Source organism: Oryctolagus cuniculus, chromosome 1, assembly GCF_964237555.1.
Source record: "Oryctolagus cuniculus chromosome 1, mOryCun1.1, whole genome shotgun sequence".
Lineage (NCBI taxonomy): Eukaryota > Metazoa > Chordata > Mammalia > Lagomorpha > Leporidae > Oryctolagus > Oryctolagus cuniculus.
Genome location: NC_091432.1, coordinates 66,941,170 through 66,960,827, shown reverse-complemented (window position 1 = coordinate 66,960,827; position 19,658 = coordinate 66,941,170). Strand labels below are relative to the sequence as shown.

The 19,658-nt window shown below is 41.8% G+C and overlaps 1 protein-coding gene across 7 annotated transcripts in view; it reads right to left on the bottom strand.

Moving 5' to 3' along the window:
- The window catches only part of UVRAG (UV radiation resistance associated), a 324,263-nt gene that overhangs the window by 214,524 nt on the left and 90,081 nt on the right, over positions 1 to 19,658 (bottom strand). For all 7 annotated transcript variants that reach the window (XM_017344617.3, XM_051822278.2, XM_017344612.3 and 4 more), the window contains one exon: positions 2,534 to 2,616. In XM_017344617.3, the coding sequence (XP_017200106.2) occupies positions 2,534 to 2,616 (83 nt within the window). The remainder of the gene's footprint in view (positions 1 to 2,533; positions 2,617 to 19,658) is intronic.

Sequence of the window (19,658 nt, the reverse complement as noted above, 5' to 3'; positions counted from 1 at the left end):
GTTGGTTCACCCTCCAATGACCGCTGCGGCTGGAGCACTGTGGCCAGCGCACCACGCTGATCCAAAGCCAGGAGCCAGGTGCTTCTCCTGGTCTCCCATGGGGTGCAGGGCCCAAGCACTTGGGCCATCCTCCACTGCACTCCCGGGCCACAGCAGAGAGCTGGACTGGAAGAGGAGCAACAGGGAAAGAATCCGGCGCCCTGACTGGGACTAGAACCCGGTATGCTGGCGCCGCAGGCAGAGGATTATCCTATTGAGCCGTGGCGCCAGCCGAAACCATTCTCTTTTTAGCTTCTAAAATGCTACACTATCCTTCCAAATCCTTTCCTAACTTGGTAGTTTTTCTTTCACTTCTATTGCTTTTACTAATAACATCACATAATCTCACTTAGAAAATATCTTTAAAATAACTGTATCCATATATTCATTTTACAGAAGGGAACAGAGGTCAAGAAACGTTAGTGGCTTATTAAAATTTAAAACTATTTCTAGACATTGTTTTTTTATTGCTTAAAACTCAATGTGTCGGGGCCAGCACTGGGACACAGCAGTAAAGCCACCACCTGCAGTGCCAGCATCTTTCGGTCCAGCTCCTGCTATAGCCTGGGAAAGCAGTGGAAGATGGCTTAAGTCCTTGAGCCCCTGCACCCACTTGGGAGACCTGGAAGAAGCTCCTGGCTCCTGGCTTCGGATCGGCACAGCTCCAGCCGTTGTGGCCATCTCAGGGGTGAACCAGCAGAAGGGAAGACTGAGACTCTCTCTCTCTCTCTCTCTCTCTCTCTCTCTCTCTCTCTCTGTTTCTCCTTCCTTCCTTCTTTCCTCCCCTCCCCTCCCCTCCCCTCCCCTCCCCTTCCTCCCTCCCTCTCTTTAACTCTGCCTTTCAAATAAATAAATAAATCTTTAAAAAGAAATAAAATAAACTCAATGTATCCCAAACTCAATAGGTTCAAATATTTGTATCTGGAGGCCAGCACTGTGGCATAGAGGGTAAAGCCGCCACCTACAGTGCCGGCATCCCATATGGGCGCCAGTTCAAGTTCCGGCTGCTCCATTTCCAATTCAGCTCTCTGCTATGGCCTGGGAAAGCAGTAGAAGATGGCCCAAGTCCTTGGGCCCCTGAATCCATTTGGAGACCCGGAAAAAGCTCCTGGCTCCTGACTTCAGATTGGCGCAGCTCCGGCCATTGCAGCCAAACGGGGAGTGAACCAGCGGATGGAAGACTTCTCTCTCTCTCTCTCTCTGTGTGTGTGTGTGTGTGTGTATCTCTTTCAAATAAATAAATCTTTTTAAAAAATTTGTATCTACTTTGACAGCCCCCACTTTCTATTTCCACTCTAATTACTAAGCCCTGACTGTTCTGTTACATATTCTAAGCCAGGGGTGGGGAATATCTGGCCTGCAGGCCCTATAAGGCCCACAAAATCATTTGTTCTGGCCTTGCCAAGGCAACCACAGTTGGGACTTGAAATTCAATAAATCTATAGCAGGCTAATTTTTAAGCTGATAATTTTGTATGGCCTTCAAATCACGTTATAAAAATCCAAATGGTTCCTTGGCACAAAAAAAGCTCCCCACCCCTGTTCCAAGCAGTCAAGATGAAGGCATCTCTCAGATAAGACTCAAGCCATCAAACATATGTGCTTACTGTAGTCAAAATCGTTGTTACTTCAGAGTAATTTACACAGTCCATGAGACTACAGCATCATGTACAAGAGTCAGCATTTAAAAATGAAAGGCCAATCTTATAGTGCTTATAAAATAACCACTTCTCCAGTCGTCCTTCTGGGCTCTTCCTCTGGTAGATATATAGAGCATGTCTGACAGTCTGAAATTTATGATGTGTTATGTCAACATTAGAAAAATCCTGCCAAAATCAAATTTCAATGAACAATCTCAGTCTGAGTAGGGTGAACACAGGTTGAATGTCACTGTTAACTTTATTCTGAATTGCATTTATTTTGGTAGCTTGCCCCTTGGGAAAATTTCCTTGATGATCTACCACATCTGAAATTAAAGCCAAATTTCAAAATCTTTCAAAATTAAGCCCAGACATTATGAAAATACAGAGCTGAGACATTTAGGCCTCTAAGCATTAGATTCATACAAAGCCCCTTTGGTTTGCCAAACATGATTCCTTCAAGAGGACCAGCAGGTCAAAGCCCTAAGCCCTGGCTGGGGCTGCCAGGGGCTGTTCTGATGATACTGCAGCTGTTAAGGCTTCAGTGTGTCTAAATTGTACACCTCTGAGTGCTGCTCTCTAGCGTGCAGGATGTCAGAAAACAGATCACTTGCCTGCTTCAAGATCACCGGCTTTAACCACCCTCCCCCAGTCCAGAAAAAGGAAATGAATTTCCAAAGGCTTTGTGAACCAGATAAACTTAAATCACTGTAGCCCATGAAGCCTTCACTTAAAAATGCCAAGCCTGAGTAATAGCTTCAAAAGCTCCTGCACACCTCCTCACAGTAGATATGTCACAAACTCAAAATAAGGCAGAGTCTTTAGAATTCAGGAGGACTCCAGGAAGTTTCTTACCGTAGCAAAGAGAAGACGTCGTAAGAATTGCGAACGCAGTTCTGATCCACCTGAAGGTTACTCTTCTGAGCACTTGAGTGACCCTGAAAGATGGTTATCAAAAAATTAACCAACACTAACAAATCTGTGCACAAATTAATCACACTTATTTTATTTAAAAAGAAAAATTTACAATAAACAATTTGAAATTTTAGAGATTTCTATGAGTTAATTCCTACATGGCTGAAGTCTACTCTTTCAGGCAAGGTTTAAATTGTCTTCTTTTTCCTACAGAAACAATGTTTCTCATTGTAAACTCCAGTGAACTTCCCAAAGGAGCTCCAGAAATCTTTTTAACATATTACATGACTCAAGAAGAGTATTAACGGGCTGGTGCTGTGGCATTATAGACTAAGCCTCCACCTGCGGCACCACCACCCCTTACAGGCGCCGATTCATGTCCCGGCTGCTCCTCTTCAGATCCAGCTCTCTGCTAATGGCCAGGGAAAGCAGTAGATGGCCCAAGTCCTTGGGCCCCTGCACCCTCGTGGGAGACCCTGAAGAATCTCCTGGCTCCTGGCTTTGGATCAGCTCAGCTTGCCCTTTGTGGCCATTTGGGAAGTGAACCAGCAAATGGAAGACCTTTCTCCTTCTCTCTCTCTTTGTAACTTTGCCTCTCAAATAAACAAAATCTTTAAAAAAATTTTTAAAGAGTATTAACAGTAATATTTTCAAATATGCCAAGCCATCATATGTAGTTTTTGTGGGAAAAATGCATTCCAAGTTCTAATTAGGAATATAAGAAACAAACATTTCCACTCAGTGATACAAAGGAGTAATGATAGTTTCTAAAGAAAAGACAGCATCATTCTACAAGAAGAACGGAAGAGGGGTTTCTGCCATCTTTAAGAAAAATGAAGTAAATAGCAGATAAGGGAATCCAGCACTGTGGCGAAGCAGGTAAAACCACTGCCTGCAGTGCCAGCATCCCATAAGGGTATCGGTTCGAGACCTGGCTGCTCCACTTCCAATCCAGCTCCCTACTAAATGCACCTGGGAAAGCAGTGGAGGATGGCCCAAGTGCTTGGGCCCCTGCACTCAGGTGGAAGACCCAGAAGACGCTCCTGGATCCTGGCTTCAAATCAGCCCAGCTCTGGCTGTTGCAGCCATTTGGGGAGTGAACCAGTGGATGGAAGACCTCTGTCTCTCTCTCTGCCTCTGCCTCTGTCTCTCTGTAACTCTGCTTTCCAAATAAATAAATAAATCTTTAAAAGAAAATATTAGATAAGGAAAAAAGACTGGACCCAGCCCATCAGGATTTCAATTCAAGTCCTTAACATAACATTTCTGTATTTTTTTTTTTTTTTTTTTTGACAGGCAGAGTGGACAGTGAGAGAGAGAGACAGAGAGAAAGGTCTTCCTTTGCCGTTGGTTCACCCTCCAATGGCCGCCGCGGCCAGCACGATGTGGCCGGCGCACCGCGCTGATCCGATGGCAGGAGCCAGGAGTCAGGTGCTTTTCCTGGTCTCCCATGGGGTGCAGGGCCCAAGCACCTGGGCCATCCTCCACTGCACTCCCGGGCCACAGCAGAGGGCTGGCCTGGAAGAGGGGCAACCGGGACAGAATCCGGCGCCCCAACCGGGACTAGAACCCGGTGTGCCGGCGCCGCTAGGCGGAGGATTAGCCTAGTGAGCCGCGGCGCCGGCCACATTTCTGTAATTTTAAGCAAGGCACCTAAACTCTCTGAGTTTAACTTTGGTTTTTTCATTGGTAATGTGGAGATGTTAATAGTATCTACCTCAAAAATTATTGTGGCAATTGAAATACTTAATATTTGTAAAATGAAAGGTATATAATAAGTACCACATTAAGTATCTGTATTTATAATGCCAGTATAAGCATTTTTAAAAGTCACTTTACTAAAAACATTAAAATGATACTAGAATACCATAAACAATTTTATGCTAATAAATTTGACAATATAAATTAGACAATTCCTTAAAAATATTCAAATTGTCAAAACTGACACACCAGGAAAACAACAATAGTTGAACAGCCCTGTAGGATCTACTTTAATGAGTAAGTCATTGAAAATCCTCTCATAAAAAGAACAGAGACAGAGGCAGAGAGAGAAATCTTCCATATACTGGTTCACTCCCCCAGATGGCCTCAGCAGCTGGAGCTGGGCCGATCAGGAGCCAGAAGCTTCTTCTAGGTCTCCCACGTGGGTGCAGGGGCCCAAGGACTTGAGCCATCTTCTGCTGCTTTCCCTGGCCATAGTAGAGAGCTGGATTGAAATGGAGCAGTCAGGACTCGAACCAGCACCCAAATGGGATGCTAGACACCATAGGTGGTGGCTTTACTAGTCATGCCACAGTACAGGCCCCCAAACAAATCTTAAAACAAGAACGACAAAGAATTTGCATGCAAAATGTTGATTAATTCTATCATATTTAAGGAAGAAATAACACCAAGAGGAGCAGCCGGAACATGAACCAGAGCCCATATGGGATTCCTGGGCCACATTCAAAGGCTCAGCTTACTAAGCCACAGTGTCAGGCCTGGAAAATTGTATTTCATGTCATCAATCATCGAAAGAGAGCTGATCTAGCTATCCTAGTATCACACAAACAGACTTTAAAACAAAAGTTCTTATAAGACAAAGGAGGACATTCTATAACTAACAGGAGTCAAGAAGGTATAAGCATATGCAAATAACAACCTGTAACAAAATACATATGAAACAAAAACTGACAAAGTTGAAGGGGAAAATAACCAGAGATGTCAACAACCTGCTTGCAATTATGTAAAGCACAATTAGTGCTGGGATATTCTCCACCTTCGGACAGATGTCTATTTACAAAAGAATACCTTTTATAAAATCAAAAACCATACAAAGTACCTTCTCAGAGTGTAATGAAATAAAACTAGAAATCAGTAACAGAAAGAAATTTGGAAAATTCACAAATGTACTAAGTAAATAACACACTCTCAATAATCAGTAAATCAAAGAACAAATCTCAAGGTGACTTACGAATGATATGAATGCAATGAAAACACATCACATCAAAACTTAAGGGATGCAATGCTCAGAGGAAAATTTATAGTTATAAACACATAAAAAAAGAAGTTCCTTTAGGAACCAGAAAAAGAAGAAACCAATTCCAAAATAAAGAGGAAGGGAGGATAAAGAAAGATTAGATCTACAGAATAAAAAATTTTAAAAATAGAGAAAAATCAACAAAAACAAAAGTTGGTTCTTTTGAAAGATCAACAACATTGACAAATCTTAAGTTAAACTGACCAAGGGGAAAAAAAAAACAAAGAAAACTCAAATCACCAAAATCAGGAACAGAAGTGGAAACACTGTCAATAACCTTACAGAAATAAAAAGGATAATCAAAGAAAACTGTGAAGAATTATATTTCAACAAATCAGATAACCTAGATCAAATGGAAATTCCTAGGAACACACAAACTACTGAAAAGGGAAGAAATGGAAAAATCTGAATAGATCTGTAACAGCAACAGAGATTAAATCAGTAATCATAAGACTGCTAGCAAAAAAAAAAAAAAAAAAAAGGCCCAGAATCAGAATATTTAACTGGTGAATTCTACTAATCATATAAAAGAAAAACCAAAACATTCTTCTCAAAGTCTTCAAATGAAACAAAAAAAGAAGGAAGCACTTCATAACTCATTCTGAGTCCAGTACTACCCTGACACCACAACTAGCAAAACACACACACACACAAGAAAGCTAAAACCAATATCCTTTATAAATATAGATATAAATATAGATATATAATCATCAACAAAATACTAGCAAAGCTAGTATAATAATGTACTAAAAGAATTAAAAGAATTATACCATATAACTTGGGATCTATAGCTGGGTATATATGCAAAAGAATAAAAAGCTAGTTCTCAAAGAGGTATTTGTACACTCATGTTTGAAGTAGCAGTATTTACAATATCTCAGGGATAGACCAATGCATGAGTTCACAGACAAATGAATGAATGAACCAAAATGTGGTATGTTTATACAATAGAATAGCATTCAGTCTTCAAAAAGGAATTTCTGGCACATGCTGTAACACAGATAAACCTTGAAGACATTACGTTAAGTGAAATAAACCAAAGGACAAATACTGTATGATTCCACTTATACCAGGTACCTAGACTAGTCAAATTCACAGAAACAAAGTAGAAGAGTAACTGACAAGGCCCAAGGGGAGGGGAGAAAGAAGAATTGTTATTTAAAAGGTAAAATTTCAGGGTCGGCATTTGTCACACCAGTTAAGATGCTCAGATGTCATACCAGAGTGCCTGTATTCAAGTCCCAACTCCCAGTTTCAGCTTCCTGCTATGGGCACCCTAGGAGGCAGCAGGTGAAGGCTCAAGTACTTGGGTCCCTTTCCACCTAAGAAAAATCCACACTGAGTTTTGGGTTCCTGGCTTCCGCCTGGAGCAGTCCTGGCTGCTGTGATCATTGCCGGGTGAGCCAGAAGAAGGAAGAGCTCTGTCTTTGTCTTTCAAATAAAATGAAAATAAATAACTTTTAAATTTAAAAGGTAGGGGCTGGCACTGCAGCACCAGCACCCATGTCCCTGCTGCTCCTCTTCTGATGCAATTCTCTGCTAATGCACCTGGGAAAGCAGTGAAAGATCTTGGGCTCCTGCACCCAGGTGGGAGACCCAGAAGAAGCTCCTGGTTCATGGCCTTGGATCAGCCTTGCTCCAGCCATTGCAGCCATTTGGGGAGTGAAACAACAGATGGAAGACCTCTGTCTCTGTTTCTCCCTCTCTCTGTCTGTAACTCTGCCTCTCAAATAAATAAATAAAAGCTTTAAAAAAATTTAAAAGGTAGAATTTAGGTTTTGCAAGATGAAAAGACATGGTAGCACTGGCTGCATGACAAATGTGTACAGAGAAACTGAGAAATCAACCTACAGAATAGAAAAAAAATTTTTACAAATCATATATCCGATAAAGGTCTAATGATACCCTGACTATGTGAAGAACTCCTAAAATTCAACAACAACAACAAAGACAAAAAACCTAATTTAAAAATGAGGGAAAAACTTAAAGACACATTTCATCAAAAAAATGGAGGGTGGTTACTTCATAACCACCAGGGTGGCTAAAACACATACACACACACACATAGACACAATAAATACAAGACAAAGAAATACATACAATAAATACAAGAATGTGGAGAAATCAGAACCCTGATGCACTGATGTTAAAAAGACTAAGTGTTCCACCAGTGTGGAAAAACACTGACAATTTCTCAAAAAGTTAAATACAGAATTATACATGACCCAGCTACTCTACTCCCAAGTATATATCTAAAAGAATTGAAAACAGCCACTTCAATAAACACTGGTACACTCATGTTCATAGCAGCACTATTTACAATGCCAAAAGGTAGAAACAACACAAATGTCCAACAACAGATGCAAGGATAAACAAGATGTGGTATATAAATGCAACAGAATATTACTCAATCCTAAAAAGGAATGGGGTACTGATACATGCAATATGTGGATGCACCTCACAAACATTATGCTCAATGAAAGAAGCCAGACAGAACACGTCACCTAGTGGAAGTCCAGTTATGTGAAGTACCTGGAAAACGTAAATGCACAGACCGGAAAGCAGATGGGGGTTTGCCAGGGCTTTGGAGGAGGGCCAAATGCAGAGTGACTGCTTCCCATCTGGAGAGTTTTCTTTTGTGGTGAAGAAAATGTTTTGCAAGTTGAGAAAGGTAGTGTTGCACAACACTGTGAATGTACCCATGCCCCTACACTGTATCTTTAGAAAATAATTCTCTATGAATTTCAAGAAAAAAGAGATGGCTATGAAATAATGACATGTGGCAAGGGCAGATGAGGACAGTCGAGAGCCAGGTCTAACTGGCCGCATAATCCAAACAATAATATCATATCCAAAAAATAATAATCCAAACAACAATAAAGGACACTAGAAGGAGGTTTTAAATCCTCAGGAGAAATGATTAATAATGCTCTATTTGGTGTTTTTAATGTTATACAAAAAGTTACCAAATACTCTTTCTATTAAAAAATCATCCACACCGACTGACCTATAACTAAAGCCAACACTTTAACTGAGAGCAGGGATCCCAGGTTTTCATCCACTTTGCTGCCACAGAAGTGAGAAAAGCCAATTAACTCTGGTGGGGAGTCCATCAGCATATGGAAGATTTCTCTGTCTCTCTTCCTTTCAAATGAAAATGAAAGGGAAATTAAAAAAAAAAAAAGTTTTCTTAAAAAACAAATTAGATCACTACTAAGAAAAACAATAATAAAACCTGAGGGCACTATAAACAAGAATAAGGTTTCTGAGCATTTAGAGTACCAGGCTCAGTATTGTGTTTTAGGTGGTAATGGTAACATTTTAAATGTTAGTGTGTTGCATGTTAATCCACTTTCTATTCGCTTAGCCCTGGGAGACAGGCACCATCCTTAGCCCCACTTTCAAGGTGAGGAGACTGAGACACGGAGAGGATTAAGTAAAGAGCCATGCAGTCTGGCTCCGCAGCCCAGGTTCTTAAGAACCACCGCACACTTGATGATCTCTAAGACCTTTTCCAATTCTAAAATTCTAGGTCCATGTATATTTAAGGCAACTTAAGGACATTTTTAAGCCCTTCTGCTTTAGCTGTCACTTGGCAATTAACATTCTTGAAATATGCTGAGAGCCCTATTCTGAATGACATCTGACTTCCCCAGATGTGCAATCTCCACAGGCCTCTGACGAGGGCTATAATGGAAAGAAACGGCTCATTTGTATCTGGTTATCTGAGGGAGATACTGCCAAGTGCCAAAGAGCCCAGGAGAGATTTACATGTCACTCAAAACTCTTCTGAAGCCAGGCCCAGCGATTCTTTTTCAAGGAAGGGAATAGTCACTAGTCTGGTGAGTGTCTATTAAACTATTCAGGGAAACAGATAATTCCACACATCCAATGAGCAGGAGTGAGGCCAGGCAAATCAGTTGTATTTCTAGATCAGAGCTCAGCAAACTTTTTCCATAAAGAGCTAGTTAGTAAATATTTTAAGCTTTGCAGGCCTTATGTCATCTCTGTCACACATTCTTCTTCATTTTTCCTTTCAATCCCTTATGGTTTCAATATAAAAATAATTCTTAGCTCATGGGCCATACAAAAATATGTGGACTGTAGTTTGCTCATCCCTATACTAGCTCATTGGATGAGTCACTTTTCAAAACACATTACTGTACATTTTGTGAGTTTTTAACTGTGGCAGCAGTCACAAGACCGTCCTTAACTTCATTAAAACTATAAAATAATATAGAAATAAGCCAGCTGGATAGGATAACCTACTCACATAGTACTAGACACATACTTAATCATTTCAGTGCTTACTGCACACCTAATACATAGAGGGTATTAGACAACTGCTACTCACCATCCACATAACATATACAACCCAGTTAAGGATGCAAGAGAAGTAAATCATGTAAAGATGCCATAAGAAAGAGGAAATTTCAAAAGCTATGGGAGTTCTGGTGTGCTAAGGACTCCACCGAGTAGAGGCAGGAACCCCCACAAGATGGTGGTAGGACCGGGAGGAAGTAAGTCGTACTGAGAAGCTGGATGGCACAAAGGGAAGTCCCACACAGATGAACACCTTTAGCCAAACATGACGGTGGGAACACACACACTGCGTTCAGAGGTTATTAAATAGTGGTCCAAGTTGTTCATCTTCGGTGATGTGGGAATTATTGAAAACTCTGGAGAGGGAAGTAGTGGGAGATAGTGCTGAGTAAGTAGGTTGGGGGGACCAGAACACAGAAAGCCTTAAATACTGTGCTAACAGACAGCCTATGGGCAACAAAGCCTCATGAAGCGTGTCTGACTTTGTAAGGCAATCATGTGAGGTGCATTCCAGAAAAGTCACTTTGATATGACAACTATGAATTCAAGGAGGCAGAATGCCCAGGTACAGTCTACTGGCTGTTATAAAGTCTACAAATACCAGATGTAATGACAGTTCAACCTGCATCAATGGTAATGAAAAGAGAGAGGCAGCCAAACTGACGGCACTTGGTCTGCTGAAAAGAAGGAAATCAGGTCAGAGATTCAGACACATTCAGCTGACAACAAGAATTTACTCTGTAAAACCTTTAAGCAGAGGAATCAAGAAATTAAAGTCCACTTTAACAAGATTAATCAGGCAGCGGTCAGTTAGACAGAGTGGAAAACTACTGCAGAAATCCAGTCCTTGGGAGACGCCAGTGATTATGGCAACAGAGATGGAACAGTAGCCATGGATACCAGCGTTATTTCAAAGACTCAAAAGAGTCTAGTGACTAACTGAATACAGCAGATAAAAGAAAGAGCTCAATCAAAACTGACTACAAGATCTGAGGCCTGGACAAATGGAAAAATAGTAAAGATGTGGAAAACTGGAAGGGAAAGCAAGCCTAGAGAAAAATGAAGAGTTCCACTTAAAGTATAACAGCTTAGAAACACTTGTAACAGGTGTCTGTACAGAAATGGAAAGAAACCACTAGGACATAGAGAATTTTTAGTAACAAACTACACTATGGATGACAACAAAGTAGCATATTCCAAAACAATTTCTATCAGTCTCCTGCTACTGAGGTTTCACTGAATTCATCCAACAAACATTTAACTGAGTTATTACTATTTGCCAGGCAGAGCGCTAAGCACTAGGAATAAATTAGTGATCCAGACAGTCACTCTTCCTGCCTTCACACAGCTTACAGTCTAGCAGGAGAGAGAAACGAGCAAACAGGCAACCAGAATATAAAAGGACAAGGGTCAGGGACAAGAGAAATGGGATGCAAGGTGCTATGGGCGCAGCTAAGGGGGAATCCAAACTGATGACAGAAGGTATGTGACAGAGAACCTTCCAGTGTCAATGCCAACATTAGCATGACAAATTTCAACACAGGACACTGTTAAGGACAGGGTGTTTAGAAATAAGAATCAGATCTCAGCCAGGTCTTGTGAGCCATTAACTACTAAGGTCAAATGCTACTAACGTGATCTAAAAAAAAAAAAAAAAAAAAAAAAAGGAAAGACATCATCAGCATTGGAGAAAGATGAATCTGATTGTGATGTCAAGAATCAGGAAAGAAGTAGGTATTTTATTTTGCAATAACCATAAGTAGTGATTCAGAGAGAAAGGGATCCAGGCTGACTGACTCCCGTGGTCTGACTTGAGAAAGTGAATTTAGGTACATAACAGGAGGCTTTGTGTTGTTGTTTTTTTGTTGTTGTTGTTGTTGTTTTGACAGGCAGAGTGGACAGTGAGAGAGAGAGACAGAGAGAAAGGTCTTCCTTTGCCGTTGGTTCACCCTCCAATGGCCACCGCCGCCGGCGCACCGTGCTGATCCGAAGCCAGGAGCCAGGTACTTATCTTGGTCTCCCATGGGGTGCAGGGCCCAAGCACTTGGGCCATCCTCCACCGTACTCCCGGGCCACAGCAGAGCTGGCCTGGAAGAGGGGCAACCGGGACAGAATCCGGCACCCCGACCGGGACTAGAACCCGGTGTGCCGGCGCTGAAAGCGGAAGATTAGCCTATTGAGCCGTGGCACTGGCCTGGTTTTTTTTTTTTTTTTTTTTTTTTTTTTTTTTTTTTTTAATTAATTTATTTGAAAGGCAAAGTTAGAGAGAGAGGGAGAGGGAGAGGTGGAGAGAGAGAGAGAGAAAGAGATCGTCCATCTGCTGATTCACTCCCCCAAATGGCTGCTATGGCCAGGGCTGGGCCAGTAGGAAGCCAGGAGCCCTATCCAGGGTCTCTTGTGTGGGTGGCAAGGATCCAAGCACTTGGGCCATCTTGCATTGCTTTCCCAGATGTATTATCAGGGAGCTGGATCAGAAGTGGTGCAACAAGGACTCCAAGCAGCGCTGATATTAGATGCCAGTATCTCAGGAAGTGGGTTAAGTCACTGGGCCACAACACCAGCCCTAACAGGTTTTTAGAGAGGGTGAAGAGAACTGGATCACGTTAGTGACGCATTTCTGAAAACATCGATACCAGTCTAGATACATGCACATTCTGACTAGAGATGCAGATCTGGGAGGAATCGGGATCACAGAATCATCCAGATACAACGTGTTAATGAAAAGAATAAAGGCCCAAGTGGAGTCCCGAGGACAACAGCTTATGGACCCAATATCAGGTTGTCCCCGGCAGAACTCAACAGTGTTATGTATTTTATCCTTAAAACTGTAAGCGAGCTTTGAATGAAATCAGGATGGGCAAGCAAAAACAAACAGGAACAAGGGCTCATCACTACTTACACACATTTGCAGCTACAGTTGGCATACTTGTTTAAAATACAGTTATTTATTTGTATAACTACTCCTAAAATAGCTACCTGATGAAGCCACAGTCAGCCTGGGTTCCCATGTGTATGTATTCAAGGAGATTAATGCACTTTTAAGTGCTAGCCAAGTTTAAACTGAGAAAAACTATGCAAGGGTCTCTGTAAAGCATCAGCAAGCCATGGACACCCTCCTTCTCTGAGCTCTGATGCAGCCCAGATGCTGAGTTGTTAAGGAGGGAAGGTGAGACCTCTTCTGTACATTCCCCCAGGGCTGGCCAAAGGTTTGAGACAATGATTTTCCTCTCCCTGAAAATAGTGAGACGCATCAGGGCCGGCCTTGTGGCATAGCAGGTAAAGCCACCACCTGCAATGCCAGCACCCATATGGGCACCGGTTCAAGTCCTGGCTGCTCTACTTCCAAACCAGCTCCCTGCGAACGTGCTTGGGAAAGCAACAGAGGGTGTTTGGGACTTTGACACCCACGTGTCAGACCTGAAGGAAGCTCCTGGCTCCTGACTTTGGCATGGCCCAGCCCCAGCCATTGCAGTCATTTGGGGAGTGAACCAGTGGATGGACCTTTCTCCTCTCTCTCTCTGCCTTTCCAATGGAGAGAGAGGTGTCTTCCATCCACTGGTTCACTCCCCAAATGGCTGCAAAGGCCAGAGTGGAGCTGATCCGAAGCCAGGAGCCTCTTCCAGGTCTCCCATATAGGTGCGGGGGCCCAAGGACTTGGGCCATCTTCCACTGCTTTACCATGCCATAGTAGAGAGCTGGATCAGAAATAGAGCAGCCGGGACTCTAAATGGCATCCATATGGGATACTGGCACTGCAAGCAGAGCCTTTACCCACTAATGCCACAGCACCGGGCCCACAAAATAAATCTTTAAAAAAAATTTTTAACAGAAGCAATCAGCAATAAGAATGTTATTAAGCAAAGTATATATATCACAAAACTAAAATTAAATCTTTTTTTTTTTAAATTCAAGTCAACAGAGATGCAGAGACTCTCACTGACACTCCATTGTACTCATGGAAAATAATCATAGCTACAGTCATACCCTCCCAAGCATGAAGTGGACTAAATATCTCCAATGCTACTTAATGATGGGAAGATTGAAAGCAATCCTATTTAAGCAGCCATCTCTTAAGAGAAAATTTTAGTTTAGAATACAGATGAGGACAATGTGATCCTAGTAAACTTCATTCATTCATGGAAAAATACTCATGGGACTGCAAGTCAATAAATCTCAACCCTAAAGGAGCATGGGCCCTAAACACAAAGAAGGCACTAATACACCAATGATTATAACGACTGCAGAAGACAGAAGTGAGAGCAGGCGACAGTAACAACATGCCGACTGGCATCACGGGAGTAGAGGACAGAGAAAGAATTCCCAGCTTTACAGAATAATTTAAACTGAAATTGACTTATTGTTCAAAAGCCCTCATTACAAATTTTAAAAAGAACAATAAAAACAGGCTTTCAAAATTTTAAACAAAACAATTTTAAGCCCTCTGAATCCCTTGGTGAGAACAAATCTAGAGCTCTGTTTCTGTTTACTTCTCAAGAATCTAAAACATCTATATGAGGAACCATACTTGGCTTTGAATTATGCAGTATTAAAATACTCAAAAGCTCAAAAGTTGTGCTAAGAAGACAAGATCCTCCAAATTCATAACAGGAAACATGGCATTTTCCCAGATTATTCTCTGGCTTCAATGAAGAGAGAGAATGGGACCACACTGTAGCAGCAGGATTTATAAATATGAATTACAGGATAAGATGATTTTCCAAACATCTGTCAAACGTTAATTTGATCCAAAAGAAAGGAAGGAGGGGGGAAAAAGACTCTGAGGGAAGCCAAATACGGTGACTAATGCATGGAACCTCTGTGGACTCTGGTGGGCTGCTGGCCTCATGGGCACTGTATGCCCACATTGCAATAACAAATACCCAAGTCTGTAGAACAAAGCACTTCATACAGTTCAAAGTGCTGGCCCGGTGGTCTCTCATTTGATTTTCACAATGCACACCTCGTGGGCATCTCTGGTTAACTGTAAAGACAGAGACCTGCTGTTTTGACAGACTCTACGAAGAAATGTCGAGGTGCCAGGTTGCACAGAGGTTAAGGGAACTAGTCTTCAAATAAGTTACACCTGGGTTTGAAACAGGGCTCTGCTGCTCACGAGCTGTGCACTGCTTCCCTCACACAGTGAGGATAGTAACTGCCCTCAGGGGGCTGTTATACAGGTAAAATAAAAACAGGTGAAGCACCTGGCACAGTGTCTGACGCAGAACAAGCACTCTGAGTGATGGCCGGCTGTGGCAGCTTGTAAAGGCTCTTTACCCACTCGGTATAACAGTTACTAGGAGATCCCAAAGTTTTATCCTGAATTTTTTTTTTTAAGATTTTATTTATTTATTTGAGAGGTAGAGTCACAGACAGTGAAAAGAAGAGACAGAAAGAAAAGTCCTCTTTCCATTGGTTCACTCCCCAGATGGCTGCAACAGCCAGAGCTGCGCCGATCAGAAGCCAGGAGCCAGGAGCTTCCTCCAGGTCTCCCACGCAAGTGCAGGGACCCATGCACTTGGGCAATTCTCTACTGCTTTCCCAAGTCATAGCAGAGAGCTGGATTGGAAGAGGAGCAGCCGGGACTCAAACTGGCTGGCGCCCATATGGGATGCTGGCGACGAAGGCGGAGGATTAACCTACTGTGCCCCAGTGCTGGTCCTATCCTGAATTTTAAACTGGGCTCAGGCACTGAGCTGTTGCATAACAAAAACAAGCAGCCATTATAAACAGTGCCTGAGGATTTGTTCCATCTTTGTTTCTTCTGTTGTGGAATAATGGAATGGAGGGGTCAGAAAACAGAATCAAATACGTTTAGGAAGAAGTCATTTTTACGATTTTTCCAACTTTTCCTTAATGATGATGTACTGAAACACCTGGACAGAAATCACACCATCAGCAGCTCTCTGTTAAAATACAGGCTCTGCTTGGGACACCCAATCCCTACTTCTGAGAGTTCTGCTTACAGACTGAGTGGGATGAGATCTGGAAACTAGTGCATATCCATGAGTATGACTAGCAAGAGGAAATGGATGTCTTTTTAATTTGTCAGTTCTATACACTTAACTAATACAAATCTGTTAACTTTTCTAGGTTTCATCATCTCAGCCTACTTGAGTGGTTATGAATTAAAGAAGAGATCTCAAACAGCATTTAATCACAGTTAGTGAAATCAAATGGTAGAAGAAATCTTAAACACACACACACACACATACACAAATTAAATGATGAGGGACACACATTTGGCACAGGAGTTAAGATGCCCCTTGGGAAGCCCACATCCCATATCAGAGTGCCAGGTTTGAGGACTGGCTCTGCATCTGACTGTAGTTACCAGCTAATGCACACCCTGGCAGGCAGCAGGTGATGGCTCAAGTACTTAGGTCCCTTCCACCCACATGGGAGACCCAGACAGAGTTTCAGGCTCCTGGCTTCGTTATGGACCAGGCCGGGCTGTTATGGGCATTTCAGTGGATGGAAGATCTAAGACTGTCTTTCAAAGAGCATGAAAATAAGTAATAACTTTAGAAAAGAAATGAAATGAGGAAAAGCACCTAGCTATTACCTTTTAATAAGTAACATGGTATAATCAAGAAAGTGTGTATCTAGAAAGAGAAACATATTCTGATTCTGGTTATGCTTCTAACTCACCCTGACATATTAGTCATTTACCTGACAATTACAATATTCACCTATTGCAATTACAATACCTATATACAAATACATATATACAATTACAATATATACCTAATATTAGATGCCTGCTACTGAACCTAGCTTCAGAGACAGAAATTTAAGATACAGTGTGGAGGGGGCCGGTGCCATGGCTCACTTGGCTAATCCTCTGCTTGTGGTGCCAGCATCCCATATGGGCGCCGGGTTCTAGTCCCGGTTGCTCCTCTTCCAGTCCAGCTCTCTGCTATGGCCCAGGAGGGCAGTGGAGGATGGCCCAAGTGTTTGGGCCCCTGCACCAGCATGGGAGACCAGAAAAAAGCACCTGGTTCCTGGCTTCAGATTGGCGCAGCGCTGGCCGTAGCAGCCATTTGGGGAGTGAACCAACGGAAAAAAGACCTTTCTCTCTGTCTCTATCTCTGTCTATAACTCTACCTGTCAAATCAAAAAAAAAAAAAAAATAGATACAGTGTGGAATCTCTAGAGAAGAAGACAGATATACCATCCAAAAATGTATAATAAACTGGCACGCCTGTAAGAAAAGTATATCCAAAAGGCTTTAGGAGAAAGAGAAAGGAGCAATTTACAATACAGAAATGACTAAGTCACTTTACCACTCTGTGATTGAATTTAATTATAGGGCAAATAATGACAACAGCTGCCCCTCATTCCTCCAGGGTTGTTGTAAGGATGGAGTGAAAATGATTTATAGGTAAATCCACAAACATTAAAGATCTGTGAAAGCATATAGTAAATCATATTGGGGGAGGGGAGAGTAAGCAGCTGCCTGAAGTGCTGGCATTCCACAAGGGCGCCAGTGCTCAGCTTCCAACCCTGCTCCCTGTTAATGTGCCTGGGAAAGCAGTAGATGATGGCAGCAATACTTGGGCCTCTGCCACCCACGTGAGAGACCTGGATAAAGTTCCTGGCTCCTGGCTTCAGCCTGGCCCAGCCTTGGCCATTGTGGCCATTTGGGGGATGAATCACCAGGTAGATAATCTCTCTCTCTCTCTCTTCCCTTCTGTCTCTCTCTTTTCTCTTTTCCTCTCTCTCTATAATTCTGCCTTTCAAATACATAAATCTTTTTAAAAAAAATTTATGTGTGTGTACATGTGTATATTATCAACTACAGTGTGGAATTAACTTGCCATGTCAAATTCAATAGGTCATAATGCTCCCTGACTTACTGCCTTGATCTATGAAACAAGAGTATTAGCAAGATAATTCTAACATTCCCAGCAGTGTAAATAGCTACTGAGGATTTCCTTTCAAGATGAGGAACCTAAAACTAAGAGAAGTTAGGTGATTTGCTCAAGAAATACAGATAACACCAAAACAAATCTGGATTTGACTTCAGGTTTTCTACTTTTTCAAAGTACCATGCCTTGAAAAATATAAAATAGGAAATTTTCATGTGTAAAGTCTCTCAAAACAGATCCTGAAACTTGCTGTTGTTGTCCCTAAAGCTTCAATCTCAGTTTGACTTACTTACTTAGGCTGATCAAGTTATATGGATAATTTTGTGAAATTCACCACAAAATACTATTTCAATTGCCTCAGAGTTTTCTTCTCTCAAAAAGACTTGATCCTTTGACTTGCAGTCTATCTCCAAGCTGTTTTTTCCAGTAAAATGAGAAAGCATTGCCATCTACTGGACTCTGAAGATACTGCTGCTTTAGTTTTTAGTCTGAGAAAAGAATTCCTAATAATCTAAATGGTTTTTGCACTTTGTCAATTGTACAACAGATAGAATTATTGTGCAAGGATTAGTTATCTAAAAAAATGTCAAAAGTTGAAGGTGGAAGATAAAGTTGGGTGGGGAACATATCAGCTCCTCAAGATTTTTATCCCCAAATTTCTATGAGAGTCCTAAACACAACAAGCATTCTCCTGCATTCATTAACAAAATTTGATGAGCACCTATTACATGCCCAGTACCTTGCTAGGGTTACAATGTGATATAACAGTAAGCATTTTAGGATTTGGAGCCTAGTGAATAATAGTTTCCCCATTTCTTATTGAACTTGATCACTTGTGAGGTTTGTAATATATACTTTCACATTTAATCCTCAAGACAATTTAGGATGAGACAGGAATTGTTATCTTCACTTATAGATGAGGAAATAAACTCAGAGATTATTCCATTTGCTCAAGATCTCATGGGTAAGCAGCAGAAGTGCAGGAATTCAACCCACTACAATCTGACTCCAAAATCCATATTCTCAATCACTAGAAGTGTTCATCCCCGCAATGTAGCTGTTAGCAGTGCCCCAAAATGAACAGTGAGTGTCAAAAGGAAATTTAGACAAAGACCAACTTTCATGTATATATTAAAGACACAATCTGAACTGGGACCGAAAAGTTTCCAGCTTATTGGGTAAACAGCAAGTCCAACAGCCTTTCATTCCCCACCCTCCCCCAACTGCCATCCCAACAGTTAAACTCACCTACAAACCTCTCTCTAAGCCCCAACTTATTCACCAACCTCCACTCAGCCCAACTTCTCCACAGTTTCCAAACACTAAAACCTTTCCCCGGGGTACTCTTCAAATTGCTGAATGTCCTGCTGTAATTTACTTGTATTATCTGCAAGACCCAAACAACTGACAGCAAACCAATTTTTCAGAGTGGATATTTATTGAGCCCATGACCCACATCAAAGTACCTGACCTCACACCCAGCTCCAGCTCATGATTCCAGCTTCCTGCTAATGCAGACCCAGTGAGGCAATGGTGATGGCTCAAGTAATCGGTTAATTGGGTAAACTGGGTACCTAGATTGTGTTCCCAGCTCCCAACATCAGTCCAGGCTAGCCCTGGGCATTGCAAGATTTGGGGAGTGAACCAATGAATAGGAGCGATCCCATCTCCCTGCCCTATCTCTCAAATAAATAAATAAAACAATTAACAAAAAATTTTTTCAAACTAAACCCATCTGTAAACTGGAGGACTTCTGGTATACATGCTATATTATCTACAGCAAAATATTTGAGTGATCTGTGTCTTACACTCTTTCGCATCTCACAGTGCCTAGTTTATAACAGGCACACAGCAA